The sequence below is a fragment of the Mizuhopecten yessoensis genome, unplaced genomic scaffold (genome assembly GCF_002113885.1).
Source record: "Mizuhopecten yessoensis strain PY_sf001 unplaced genomic scaffold, ASM211388v2 scaffold9371, whole genome shotgun sequence".
In the NCBI taxonomy this organism is placed as follows: Eukaryota; Metazoa; Mollusca; class Bivalvia; order Pectinida; family Pectinidae; genus Mizuhopecten; species Mizuhopecten yessoensis.
In genome coordinates, this window is record NW_018408014.1 from 26,239 (window position 1) to 41,703 (window position 15,465).

General features: G+C 38.9%; 1 protein-coding gene across 1 annotated transcript; it reads right to left on the bottom strand.

Annotated features, from left to right (window-relative positions):
• Positions 1 to 719: 719 nt before the first annotated feature.
• On the bottom strand, positions 720 to 15,162 carry LOC110457915 (probable proline iminopeptidase). Its single transcript, XM_021509378.1, has 7 exons — positions 14,833 to 15,162; positions 10,737 to 10,860; positions 4,068 to 4,243; positions 3,560 to 3,644; positions 2,835 to 3,022; positions 2,007 to 2,151; positions 720 to 1,045 (listed from the first exon to the last, which is right to left on the bottom strand). The coding sequence occupies exons 1-7, from the start codon at positions 15,126 to 15,128 to the stop codon at positions 935 to 937; spliced, it is 1,125 nt and encodes a 374-aa protein (XP_021365053.1). The 5' UTR covers positions 15,129 to 15,162; the 3' UTR covers positions 720 to 934.
• Positions 15,163 to 15,465: the final 303 nt, after the last annotated feature.

Below are 15,465 nucleotides of genomic sequence, written 5' to 3' on the forward strand. Positions count from 1 at the left end.
CCAACTGACATATTATAACCACCCACACGTGATATACTTGCCAACTGAAATAGTATAACCACCCACACGTGATATACATGCCAACTGATATATTATAACCACCCACACATGATATACATGCCAACTGAGATATTATAACCACCCCCACGTGATATACTTGCCAACTGAAATAGTATAACCAGTCACACGTGATATACTTGACAACTGAGATATTATAACCACTCACATGTGATATAATTTCCAACTGAGATTTTATAACCACCCCCACGTGATATACTTGCCAACAGAGATAGTATAACCACCCACACGTGATATACTTGACAACTGAGATAGTATAACCACCCACACGTGAAATAGCGATAACAAACTTTCACTATCAAAATCCAAGATGGCTGCCTGTCGGCCATGTTGTTTATATGATCAGTCTCAAAAGTTGCCCTGCACAGCTTAGGACCAAGGGGAACCTGCATATAAAATTTGAGAAAGATCCCTCTGGTACTTCTTGAGAAATACCGATAACAAGAATTGTTTACAGACGGACGACGGACAACGGACGGACGACGGACCACGGACGCAGGGTGATTTGAATAGCCCACCATCAGATGATGGTGGGCTAAAAATACAGGTGTTCCAAAAAAAAACACTTTAAATGTGAAGTGTACACAGTGTCATTGTAAACATTATCAAACTCTTCAGTCTTGAAGAAACAAAGACACAGATTAGATGACATGGCAGGATTTTATTAACATATCAACGTTTTAAAAAGCACTTTTTTGTTATCCAACATCAGTCCTTATTTTTCACAAAATTACGGTTTGTACTTTTTTGCTTGTATTTCTAAAAGGGAACTAAACATTTGTAAATAAGAGAATGCATAAGTTAATGTGTAAAAATAGATCTGAATTAAATGACAAATTCCTGTCGGCTCATTGGATCACATGTTTTTGTATTTGTCTGTGGCCTCAATCAGATGGTGACATATACCAGCTTCCTTTGTAGAATGACCCGCATCAGGTACCACGTGGAACTCAGCCTCAGGCCATCCCTGTTCCACAGAAAAGGAGGAGTCTAATTATACAGATGTACATGATAATGAATATTTCAATGTAACGCCTCTAATCGAAATCAATATCTGACATACATGTATCAATACATCAATCAACAAACTTACGCATCATATTTTACGCATAATTGTATTGATTAATGTATATGCTAATTGTATTCATTGCATAACTATGTACTGTAAAGCGCTTAAGAGTGGCTATGTTAGCTATAGATAGGGCGCTATATCAAATGCTGTATATTATTATCGTAAATGTTTTTATATAGGTGCTCAATCGTCATCTTTCTCTCTATATAATTTTATTTACCTACACACAAGGTAATATTCCAAATATATGATATGGTAATACCTGCTTTACCTGCTTAATTTGCCTATGAAGTAAACAGTCATATATCCAACCTTATATATTTCAATCTCTATAGTTGCAGTTTACCTGTTTCATTTCATTTCAGAATATTTTATTGTACTGATCTTATGTACAAAAGGAATTGGGCAACAGGCATAGCCTATATAAGCCCTCTCCTACAAAACATAACAGTATATGCATATCATATAAATGTTACTTTTACAGATGTTTCTTTAAGTATTAAAATAAGAGATTATTTGTACTTTGAATTTGATTTGACAATATATATTCCAAATATCACAATTGTTATAAAAGAGATTATTTTACAAAGTTATTTGAGAATCTAATAAAAACATCTAGTGTCTCTATTGAAATTCTGAACCGTCTCCACAATATCAATACTTACCTGTACTGGAATGTTAAGAGTCATATCGTCGAGACTATTGTAGTAAGAAGCCCCAAACAAACTATTTTGGGCAAAAGGGTAGGACATTTTAAAATTCTATATTCAGACACTTGTCTATAGCTCTAGGTGGCCATGTGATGTCAGGTGCTGAAAGACCTCGGCGAATTTGATACACACACATTATTACATACCTTATGAAGTAACCAGGCCGTTTCCATAGGACAAACTACATCATAGCGCCCTTGAATAATGGTTGCTGGAATATGTCGAATTTTCTCCACATTTTCAATTAGTTGAGCATCTGTCTTGAACCATCCTCCATGCACAAAGTAATGACTAGAATAGCCAAAAATAGTTTTTATGGAAAGAAAGCTGCTACATAAATAATGAGACATAAACAGTTGGTGATATCTCCCTAAAGGTACTCTACAAATACTCTCAGTTTACTTTATGTACAAATACCAAAACTTAATACCAAAACAGTATGTACAAATACCAAAACTGTATGTACAGTACAAATACCCAAACTGTATGTACAGTACAAATACCCAAACTGTATGTACAGTACAAATACCCAGACTGTATGTACAGTACAAATACCCAAACTGTATGTACAGTACAAATACCCAAACTTTATGTACAAATACCAAAACTGTATGTACAAATACCAAAACTGTATGTACAAATACCAAAACTTTATGCACAAATACCAAAACTGTATGTACAAATACCAAAACTTTATGTACAAATACCAAAACTTTATGCACAAATACCAAAACTTTATGCACAAATACCAAAACTTTATGTACCAATACGTATACATGTACCAAATACTTTATGTACAAATACCAAAACTTTATGTACCAATACATGTACCAAATACTTTATGTACAAATACCAATTAACATTCAACTGTTTCATTGTTATACCAATAGGGTGACAAGATAAGCAAATCAATTAGCCATGACCCTAAAAATTAGAAAAGGTGTAAAAAAGACTGTTTATCAATAAACACTTACCTCTCAATCCTGGCAAATTGCTGTGACCAGATGTCTCCGTCGGCTTTTTTCACCAAGTCCTCGTCGACCAGCAATCGAGACGTGGCCAGCTCCCATTTACTCCATGCCTTGGCCGCCTTGACACGTTTCTCCTCGTCCTCACTAGTCAGGTGTCTGTAGTACGCACCCATCAAGTCTCCCCTTTCTCCCTATATCCAGTTGAAAACTTACATAAAATATGCTAATGCCAAAAGAAATACTACAGGTCTATGGGGCCTGTATCACTAACCTAATGTATCTCTATCACAACTTGATGAGAAAGTTTAAATGTTTTAACCACTGATAACAGTGGAAGCCATCTCCAATTTGTTATTGACCCACACAATCACAATAACACTTATACCCATTTTAAATACAGATGAACCCTTTGACCTTGAATGAGGATCAAGGTGATTTATCTGGACAGTCTTACTAAAAGAACGCTACAGATCCAATGTCATGATTCAAGGTCACATGATTCATTAAAAGAAGTTGTTTAAAGACATTTGAACAATGTAACCTTGCATGTGGCTTAATTCAAAATTTTAAACAAAGTAATTTATTTAAGGCCTGAAATTCATTCACCAACACAAGCTACAGGCCAAATATCATGATCCTAGGCCTTTAAGTTCTTGAGAAGAAGTCATTTAAAACACTTAACTTACTATGAGAGATTAATTAAAGAAGTGCAAGCTTATATTACTTACCTCAGGTATAGGGGCCAAATAGTCCTCCCATTTGTCAGGAAACAGATGATTAGCCCCGTCCTGGTAAAACCAAAGTAACTCTCGTCTGAAATACAGGGCATTTCATCTTTTGAAATATTTGGATTACAAAATTCATGTGCACCCATAACAATGTAACTTTACTTACATCAAGTAACAACCTTTTTGATGTTCTCTCCGAAAATAGTCTTAATTATCCTGAACAATATGAATTAATTAAATTAATGAGAGAAAAAAGTAGTGAAAATACTACATGTGTTCTTTTCTAACATTGAAATCTCAATATACGACATAGATATATACATATCTATCCAATAATGTATCGATCCGATCTAAAAACAGGAACTTGTTTTAAGCCTTTTATAAAGAAAATAATTCTACAGGAGACAGAAGTACGACCAAATCACTTTTTCTGTCATAAATATATGCGAAGAAATATTTTCTTCAACTCAAAAACAATTACAATAATTTGTACAGACATTAGCATTACCTGCGCAAGGTGAAAATGCCTCTAAGGACAAGGGCCTTTACACGATCTGGATGTGTCTCAGCGTAAGCGATAGAAAGCGTTGACCCCCAGCTCCCCCCAAACACCACCCACTTGTCGATCCCCAGGTGTTTCCTCAGACGCTCTATATCTTCCACCAGGTCCCAGGTTGTATTTTCCTGTCAAAACATATTACGTAGTAGCTCAGGTAAAGAATACCAATCCAACATTTAACATCACAGGTAAAGGATACCATTCCAATAGTTATAATCACAGGTAAAGGATACCAATCCAACATTTAAAATCACAGGTAAAGGATACCACTACAATAGTTAAAATCACAGGTAAAGGATACCAATCCAACATTTAAAATCACAGATAAAGAATACCAATCCAACATTTAACATCACAGGTAAAGGATACCACTCCAATAGTTATAATCATAGCTAAAGGATACCAATCCAACATTTAAAATCACAGATAAAGGATACCAGTCCAATAGTTATAATCACAGGTAAAGGATACCTATCCGACAGTTACAATCACAGGTAAAGGATACCTATCCGACAGTTATAATCACAGGTAAAACAGACCACTCCAATAGTTATAATCACAGGTAAAGGATACCACTCCAACAGTTATAATCACAAGTAAAGGATACCTATCCAACAGTTATTATCACAAAAGTTCTTATTAGAGATCTTGTTTTAAATTGGAGTATACTTCCTGTAAATAAAGAGGTGAAGCATCAAGAGTAGACAGGATAGCCTGATACAATGCCTGTCCTTTCCTTCTCTACCCCTATAGCTCATAACTCTACATCCACCCCTTCTGTAACCCATCCCCCTATAGCTCATAACTCTACATCCCCACCTTCTCTACCCCTATCGCTAATAACTCTACATCCCCACCTTCTCTAACCTATCCCCTTATAGCTAATAACTCTACATCCCCACCTTCTCTACCCCTATCCCCCTATAGCTCATAACTCTACATCCCCACCTTCTCTAACCTATCCCCCCATAGCTCATAACTCTACATCCCCCCCTTCTCTAACATATCCCCTTATAGCTCATAACTCTACATCCCCACCTTCTCTACCCCATCCCCCTATATCTCATCACTTCTCTACCCCTATAGCTCATAACTCTACATCCCCACCTTCTCTAACATATCCCCTTATAGCTCATAACTCTACATTCCCACCTTCTCTAACCTATCCCCCTATAGCTCATAACTCTACATCCCCACCTTCTCTAACCTATTCCCTATAGCTCATAACTCTACATCCCCACATTTTCTACCCCTATAGCTCATAACTCTACATCCCCATCTTCTCTACCCCTATAGCTCATAACTCTACATCCCCACCTTCTCTACCCCTATAGCTCATAACTCTACATCCCCTCCTTCTCTAACCTATCCCCCTATAGCTCATAACTTTACATCCCCACCTTCTCTAACCTATCCTCCTATAGCTCATAACTCTACATCCCCACCTTCTCCAACCCTATCCCCCTATAGCTCATAACTCTACATCCCCTCCTTCTCTAACCTATCCCCCTATAGCTCATAACTCTACATCCCCATCTTCTCTACCCCTATCCCCCCATACCCCTAACCCTAACTCTATATCCCCTCCATCTCTAACCTATACATCCCCACCTTCTCTAACCTATCCCCCTATAGCTCATAACTCGAAATCCCCACCTTCTCTAACCTATCCCCCTATAGCTCATAACTCTACATCCCCACCTTCTCTACCCCTATCCCCCCATAACCCTAACCCTCACTCTACATCCCCCCCTTCTCTAACCTATCCCCCTATAGGTCATAACTCTACATCCCCACCTTCTCTAACCTATCCCCCTATAGCTCAGAACTCTACATCCCCACCTTCTCTACCCCTATCCCCCCATAACCCTAACCCTCACTCTACATCCCCACCTTCTCTAACCTATCCCCCTATAGCTCATAACTCTACATCCCCACCTTCTCTACCCCTATCCCCCCATAACCCTAACCCTAACTCTACATCCCCACCTTCTCTAACCTATCCCCCTATAGCTCANATAGCTCATAACTCTACATCTCCACCTTCTCTACCCCTATCCCACTTTAGCTCATAACTCTACATCCCCACCTTCTCTAACCTATCCCCCTATAGCTCATAACTCTACATCTCCACCTTCTCTACCCCTATCCCACTATAGCTCATAACTCTACATCCCCACCTTCTCTAACCTATCCCCCTATAGCTCATAACTCTACATCCCTACCTTCTCTAACCTATCCCTCTATAGCTCATAACTCTACATCCCCACCTTCTCTACCCCTATCCCCCTATAGCTCATAACTCTACATCCCCATCTTCTCTACCCCTATCCCCCCATAACCCTAACCCTAACTCTACATCCCCATCTTCTCCAACCTATCCCCCTATAGCTCATAACTCTACATCCCCACCTTCTCTAAACTATCCCCCTATAGCTCATAACTCTACATCTCCACCTTCTCTACCCCTATCCCCCCATAACCTTAACCCTAACTCTACATCCCCACCTTCTCTAACCTATCCTCCAATAGCTCATAACTTTACATCCCAACCTTCTCTAACCTATCACCCCATATCTCATAACTCTACATCCCCACCTTCTCTAACCTATCCCCGTATAGCTCATAACTCTACATCCCCACCTTCTCTACCCCTATCCCCCGATAACCCTAACCCTAACTCTATATCCCCACATGCTCTAACCTATCCCCCTATAGCTCATAACTCTACATCCCAACCTTCTCTAACCTATCACCCCATAGCACATAACTCTACATCCCCACCTTCTCCAACCTATCTCCCTATAGCTCATAACTCTACATCCCCACCTTCTCTAACCCTACAGCTCATAACTCTACATCCCCACCTTCTCTACCCCTATCCTCCTATAGCTCATAACTCTACATCCCCACGTTCTCTAACCTATCCCCTTATAGCTCATAACTTTACATCCCAACCTTCTCTAACCTATCACCCCATAGCTCATAACTCTCCATCCCCACCTTCTCTAACCTATCCCCCTAGAGCTCATAACTCTACATCCCCCCCTCCTCTAACCTATCCCCCTATAGCTCATAGCTCTACATCCCCACCTTCTCTAACCTTTCCCCCTATAGCTCATAACTCTACATCCAAACCTTCTCTAACCTATCACCCCATAGCTCATAATCTACATCCCCACCTTCTCTACCCCTATCCCCCCATAACCCTAACCCTAACTCTACATCCCCACCTTCTCTAACCCTCCAGCTCATACCTCTACATCCCCACCTCCTCTACCCCTATCCTCCTATAGCTCATAACTTTACATCCCAACCTTCTCTAACCTATCCTCCTATAGTTCATAACTCTACATCCACCCCTTCTCTAACCTATCCCCCCATAGCTCATTACCCCTATCCCCCACCTTCTCTACCCCTATAGCTCATAACTCTACATTCCCACCTTCTCTAACCTATCCCCCTATAGCTCATAACTCTACATCCAAACCTTCTCTAACCTATCACCCCATAGCTCATAACTCTACATCTCCACCTTCTCTACCCCTATCCCACTCTACATCCCTACCTTCTCTAACCTATCCCTCTATCGCTCATAACTCTCCATCCCCACCTTCTCTACCACTATAGCTCATAACTCTACATCCACACCTTCTCTACCCCTATCTCCCCATAACCCTAACCCTAACTCTACAGCCCCCCCTTCTCTAACCTACCCCCCTATAGCTCATAACTCTGCATCCCCACCTTCTCTACCCTTATAGCTCATAACTCTACACCCCCACCTTCTCTACCCCTATAGCTCATACCTCTACATCCCCCCCTTCTCTACCCCTATCCCCCCATAACCCTAACCCTAACTCTATATCCCCTCCATCTCTAACCTATCCCCCTATAGCTCATAACTCTACATCCCCACCTTCTCTACCCCTATAGCTCATACCTCTACATCCCCACCTTCTCTACCCTTATAGCTCATAACTCTACATCCGAACCTTCTTTAACCTATCCCCCTATAGCTCATTACTCTACATCCCCACCTTCTCTCCCCCTATCCCCCCATATCCCTAACCCTAACTCTATATCCCCTCCATCTCTAACCACATCCCCACCTTCTCTAACCTATCCTCCTATAGCTCATAACTTTACATCCCACCCTTCTCTAACCTATCCTCCTATAGTTCATAACTCTACATCCACCCCTTCTCTAGCCTATCCCCTCATAGCCCATAACTCTACATCCCCACCTTCTGTAACCTATCTCCCTATAGCTCATAACTCTACATCCCAACCTTCTTTAACCTATCCCCCTATAGCTCATAACTCTACATCCCCACCTTCTCTACCCCTATAGCTCATAACTCTACATCCCCTCCTTCTCTAACCTATCCCCCTATAGCTCATAACTCTACATCCCCACTTTTTGATGGCTATTACACATCTATTCAATTATATATTAACTTCCCAAATGATACCTTATATATTGCAATCATACCTGTATCCTTTCTGTATCTCAAACATTTTCTCAGGTATTTGATGATTGCTTTCACATATATGCATCCCTTCTACATCCAATCCACCTCCACCAGATACTCTTTTGATGGCTATTGTATACCCCAATATATAATAAACCTCCACCCAGGATACCTTTTGATGGCTATTGTATCCCCCTTTGTATAATAAACCTCCACCCAGATTACACATCTATTCAATTATATATTAACTTCCCAAATGATACCTTATATATTGCAATCATACCTGTATCCTTTCTGTATCTCAAACATTTTCTCAGGTATTTGATGATTGCTTTCACATATATGCATCCCTTCTACATCCAATCCTCCTCCGCCAGATACTCTTTTGATGGCTATTGTATACCCCTATATATAATAAACCTGCACCCAGGATACCTTTTGATGCTATTTCATGCCCCTATATATAATAAACCTCCACCAAGGATACCTTTTGATGGTTATTTCATACCCCTATATAAACTTCCATCCAGGATACCTTTTGATTGCTATTTCATACCCCTATATAAACTTCCATCCAGGATACCTTTTGATGCTATTTCATGCCCCTATATATAATAAACTTCCATCCAGGATACCTTTTGATGGCTATTTCATGCCCCTTTATATAATAAACCTCCACCCAGGATACCTTTTGATGGCTATGTTATACCCCTATATATAATAAACTTCCATCCAGGATACCTTTTGATGCTATTTCATGCCACTATATATAATAAACCTCCATCCAGGATACCTTTTGATGGCTATGTTATACCCCGATATATAATAAACCTCCACCCAGGATACCTTTTGATGCTATTTCATGCCCCTATATATAATAAACATCCATCCAGGATACCTTTTGATGCTATTTCATGCCCCTATATATAACAAACCTCCATCCAGGATACCTTTGGATGGCTATTGTATACCCCTATATATAATAAAACTCCACCCAGGATACCTTTTGATGGCTATTGTATACCCCTATATATAATAAACCTCCACCCAGGATCCCTTTTGATGCTATTTCATGCCCCTATATATAACAAACCTCCATCCAGGATACCTTTGGATGGCTAATGTATACCCCTATATATAATAAACCTCCACCCAGGATCCCTTTTGATGCTATTTCATGCCCCTATATATAACAAACCTCCATCCAGGATACCTTTGGATGGCTATTGTATGCCCCTATATATAATAAACCTCCACCCAGGATACCTTTTGATGGCTATTGTATACCCCTTTGTATAATAAACCTCCATCCAGGATACCTTTTGATGCTATTTCATGCCCCTATATATAATAAACCTCCACCCAGGATACCTTTTGATGGCTATTGTATACCCCTTTGTATAATAAACCTCCACCCAGGATACCTTTTGATGGCTATTTCATGCCCCTATATATAATTAACCTCCATCCAGGATACCTTTTGATGGCTATTTCATGCCCCTTTGTATAATAAACCTCCAACCAGGATAACTTTTGATGGCTATTTCATATGTATCCCTCGTATTTTACATTTGTAAACTTACTTTATGACACTTTATTGACCTGCTCCAGCACTACTGGCTAGTTATCAATATTACAGAGATAATACCTGATCAGGTGTAATTAATCATATTGACACCTATATACATACATTGTAGGTACCCCTAAAGCACTTATGGCCAGGTAACTTGCAGTCTCAGCTGATAAAATCTTTTCTGTCCAAATTCACTAAGATAAAGAATACCTTTATAGGGATTTATAGAGGAGGAAAAGGGGGGAAGTTTTCTGATGACTGCACAGGTATCATCACCAATGACAGATAAGAATAGCACAGAACCTAAAAAAAATGAGACCATAAGACTTAAAGAGTTGTCTCCCTTAAAAAGTGGGGAAAAACTGCTTCCTTAAAAAGTGGTAAAAATTAATTTCTAATACCATAGGGAAGAGATTGTTTTATAAAAATAGTACCTCTCCAAACAGGTAGAAAAAATGGACAATTAATGTGCCTTTGTAGCAAAATTTTATTTTAATGTTATTTGAACTTTTCAAACAAATGGATTTAAGTTTAACCAACTAAAAATCCTGATGAGTTTATTGGACTTACTCGCAGTTCTGCAGGAGGAGTAGACTTCCCAGCTCCCCTCTGGTCAAACAGGATAATTCTGTAAGTCTCAGGGTCAAAATACCGTCGGTCACGGCCACTAGTACCCCCTCCTGGGCCTCCATGACTATTTAAACATAAAATAGAAACATTAGGACTGTGCATGCTTATTAAAACATCCAAATGCTGGAAAACAGAAAACTAAAAACTAAGGACTGTAAGAAATAATTTGATCAGCTTGTCCAGTTGTATGGGAGCAAATTAAATCTAAAACAAGAGGCCCAGAGGGCCTGTTTTGCTCACCTGGATAATAAAGAAATCATAGGAAAATATTCTTATTACATAAAATACCTCCAATGATTCAGAAGAAGGATTCTAAAGATGTCAACCTCAAACTCCCCTATTGAACCCCACAACTCTGCAAAGACAGGGGCCACACCCTCCATTTATACATTTTTTTCGCTTTTTCCTCTTCATCCAAGGATGCTCCAGGTCAAATGTGGATGAAATACCTCAAATGGTATAGAAGAAAAAGGATTTTGAAGACTTTAACCACAAATTCCCCTATTGGGCCCCACATCTCTGCACCCAGAAGGACTATGCCCTCCATTTATATAAAATGTATTTCCCTTTGCCAAAGGATACTCCAGGTTAAATGTGGATAAAATCCCTCCATAAGTACAGTCCCTCCATAAGTACAGAAGGCGAAAGATTTTAATGATTTTAACCTCAAATTCCCCTTTTGTGCCCTGTCACTCTGCATCCAGAGGCTAGGGGCCACAGTGCTGATGGGCCACAACTACAGTGCTGATGGGCCACAACTAATGTTCATACAAAATAAAGTCGCCTTTGCCCAAGGATGCTCCAGGCCAAATTTGGATTAGGTCCCTTCAATGGTACAGAAGGAGAAGGATTTTAAAGATTTAAACCTTAAAATCCCCTTTTGAGCCCTGCCCCTCTGCACCAAAAGGGGCAACACCAACCCTTTATACAAAACTAAGTCATCTTGGCCCAAGGCTGCTCAAGACCAAATTAGGATTAATTCACGTTATCCCTATGGCAGGAGAAGAATGTCAAAGATTTTACCTCTATTTACCCTACTGGACCCAGCCCATCTGCCCCCAGCTGGTCCAAACTCATCGTTTATACAAAATTAAGTCCCCTTGGCACAAGGATGCTCCAGACCAAATTGGGATGAAATCCCTTAATCCCTATGGTAGAAGAAGGATTCTAAAGGTTTTACCTCTATTTCCCCTATTTGTACCCACCCCTCTGCCCCCAGGGGGACCACACCCACCATTTACACAAAATTTAGTCCCCTTGGGCCAAGGATGTTCTAGACTAAATTTAGATAAAATCCCTTTGTAGAGGATGGATTTTAAAGGTTTTACCTCTATTCCCCAATTCAGCCCAGTCCCTCTGTCCCCAGGAGGGCCACAGACACCGTTTTTACAAAATAAAATGCCCTTGACCTAAGGGTGCTTCAGACCAAATTTAATTTAAATCTACTGGGCCGTTCAGGACTAGTAGTGTTTAAAAGGAAAAGTTGATGGACGGACCACAGACGCCGCACCATGGCATAAGCTCACAGGTCCTTCAGACCGGGTGAGCTAATAAAATGTGTGTCAATTTAAAACTTGGGTAAATGGTAGTTTTTATGTAATATGCAACAGGATAATGTATACATGAATATATTATCAATAAGAAAAATATATATCAATAATTATTACACTACAACCCCCAGCAATTTTAAATTAAAAATTAAAGGAATGATTTCTATTTTTGATTTAAATGTTTTACCAAAAATTAGCCTTTTTTTTAAGTGATTATAAGATAAATGAGTGCTATTATTCTGTAGCATTATATAAACAATCTGTACTCACTTTGCTATGTAATTGAAATGTATTAAGATGTTGACCTCTTGTAACACACAACATGTGTCACGAGTGTAAAAATAAATCTTGAAATCTTGGTAAGGAATTTACTTGCCTATAATGGATCAACCCAGTGGGGGTGGGCAGTCTCAAAGGTGTGCATGCCTCACCTTTTTAGCCACCAATGGGTTTTTCTCATGTTTAAAACATCAATATTTTCACTGAATGTTTTTAGATATTTTGCAGTGCTCCACTCACCATTGCCCATTTCCATTAAGTAACCCTACATTACAATCACAAAATGAAAATGTCTACCTTGATTGTTCTGCTAGGCAATAACATTTAGTTTCTCCGCCACTGGCATTATAGTTTGAGAAAACAATGATTAATTATTCTAGATTTAATTTTGGAAACACATATATATATATATATATACACATATGATAAATTATTCAATGATACAGAATGGTGTTTTCTTTATAACTTTGATTGTGTTTATTTTGTATCAATATACAGTTGATATTTGGAGAAACTCAATTCTGTTTAATAATCTAAATTGTACATACAGTACATATATAGGTAGAAAATTACAAGAAAAATATCATTGCTATGCTCGTCTCTGCTTTTCAAAATCATGGAAACTTAAATTTGTTCTAATTTTGCTGCTACAAGCTAAATTCAAAGGAAACAAATAGAGAATCCTAAAAATTTAGATTTAATACCATATGCCTAGAGATTCTAGATTCCATTGATCTGCCCATTGTCTTCTTTATTTTGTACTAAAACATGTTGGCATTCAGATTTCAACCCTATTTATTTGTCCTAAGACGATTCTGAATCAGAACAAGAGGCCCAATGGGCCTGCATCGCTCACCTGGTATTAATCTCACACTTGTAATCTTAAAAGTGGACTTAAGTACAGCTACAGTTGAATGTCGAACAAGGACATTATAATATTAGGTTGAACAGAGTTTATAGTCTTCCAATACAGCATGCTTCTGGAAAAATATCATTACCCTGGACCTTTTGGTTATACAGAACAAATCATTTAAAGATTTAAACATATATTGGCCACTGTGACCTTTAATATGGGCGAGGTCATTCACTTGGTTGTCCTTCATCCCAGCATGTTAATGGCCAAATATCATCACCCTTGGCCTTTTGCTTATTAAGAAGAAGTCATTCAATGGTTTTAAACATATTTGACCCCTGTGACCTAAAAATATAGATGTCAAGGTAATTCATTTGAACTTGGTAGTCCTTCATCCCAGCATGTTACTGGCATTATCCTAGGCCTCTTGGTTATTCAGAAGAAGTTGTTTAAAGGTTTAGAACATATTTGACCCTGTGACCTTGGATATAAGTCAAGGTCATTCATTTGAAAAATCCTGGCAGTCCTTCATCCCAGCATTATAATTACTGGCCAAATATTATCACCCTAAGCCTCTTGTTTTTTCAGAAGAAGTTGTTTAAAAGATATTAACATATTTGACCCCTGTGAGCTTGAATATAAGGCAAGTTCATTTATTTGAACAAACTCGAAAGAAGTTGTTTAAAGTAAAAAGTTGATGCCCTTTGGGCCAGGTGAGCTAAAAATGAAAATGACATGTATGAATGGCACATTTTTTTTACTGAAATGGACCCCCCGGGCCCGGGTTAAGGGAAATAATACATAAAGTTTTATTCAATTATAGCCTTTGGCTGAGGTCCTCGGTTAATATATTTTTTTCTCGGGTCGATAAATCCACAAAAGGCCAAAGGTTACAATTGATGTATTATTTTACAAAACAGTAATGTAAGCAATCTGAAGAAAGGAAAAAACAACAAAAAAGTGGGATGGTGCTATGTTTGGAGACACGTCATAATTCTATTTTTCAAAAGACCCAGTCCTTTAATAAAAGTCATGCGCTCTGAGTTAATATCGGTTTTTATCGTTGGACATGTGATGCACTCCTGACCAAATTATCATTTGTCAGGAATAACATGAGAAAATAATAATATATTTTATAGAATAATAAATTTAGAAATCTGAAAGAACCCATTTTTTGCAAGAACTCTCTGTGTTCTTATTTTATATTTATTCCCCAATTCAGTAATAAAATTGTCTTTATTATCTATATGAGCTGTTGTGCTCAACCTGTGTAATGTTGACTGCAAAAGAGAAAGTAGAAAAATATCGAGTTGCGTCCCTTTAATAAAAAGCCAGAAACTAAAAATAAACTCACACAAATAATACTGGATTACCGTCCTTTTTCGCACTTTGTTCGTAATAAATGTCATGAATTTCCGACACCTTAAGTTTCCCTGAATCAAATGGTTCGATCTCCGGAAACAAATCCCTCATTGACGACATCTTATTAGCGATGATGACTTGTCTTCTTTGATCACAAATGCGGGGGCGGCCGGTCCAAGGTTTACTTCCGATTCGGAGATTCGTGAAAGTTCGGATCACGTCAGACTTAACGATATATCGAGAATTGGGATTAACACGAAGAAATACTCTCAATTTAGAAGCAAACATCGAGCTGTCACAGATGATGTGCTCAAGATGCGTTTTGTATTAATAATATCAGCCCTGGACATATCGATAGAACCCGGTACAGCCCGGTCATTGGACCGTCAAGTTAGACAACTCGTCTGAACTTCGAGGAAAATTTGCTTCATTTGTTTGAACTCTTAAATCAACTCAAGGAAGTACGTAGGCGGCTGATTCATAATTGCGAGAGTCGAGTCTGTGTTTAATGCCGGTGCAAATTAAAGCTTCGGGTCATCCGTTACAGTGCGAGCCGTCAGGCACGTAGCTAGCCCCTTTACCATGTGTAAGCCCGACATAGGGTTGCCGAAGGCAGCCGCCCCCG

What these genes read in the sequence shown, in the direction of transcription:
- LOC110457915 (XM_021509378.1), bottom strand. Translation starts at nt 15,128, where the DNA reads ATGTTTGCTTCTAAATTGAGAGTATTTCTTCGTGTTAATCCCAATTCT. An exon ending in GGTAATCCAGTATTATTTGT is followed by an intron (nt 10,861 to 14,832) that starts GTGAGTTTATTT and finishes ATGTTTAAATAG; the next exon opens with TCATGGAGGCCCAGGAGGGG. An exon ending in CAATTTGCCAGGATTGAGAG is followed by an intron (nt 2,152 to 2,834) that starts GTAAGTGTTTAT and finishes TGGCTATTCTAG; the next exon opens with TCATTACTTTGTGCATGGAG.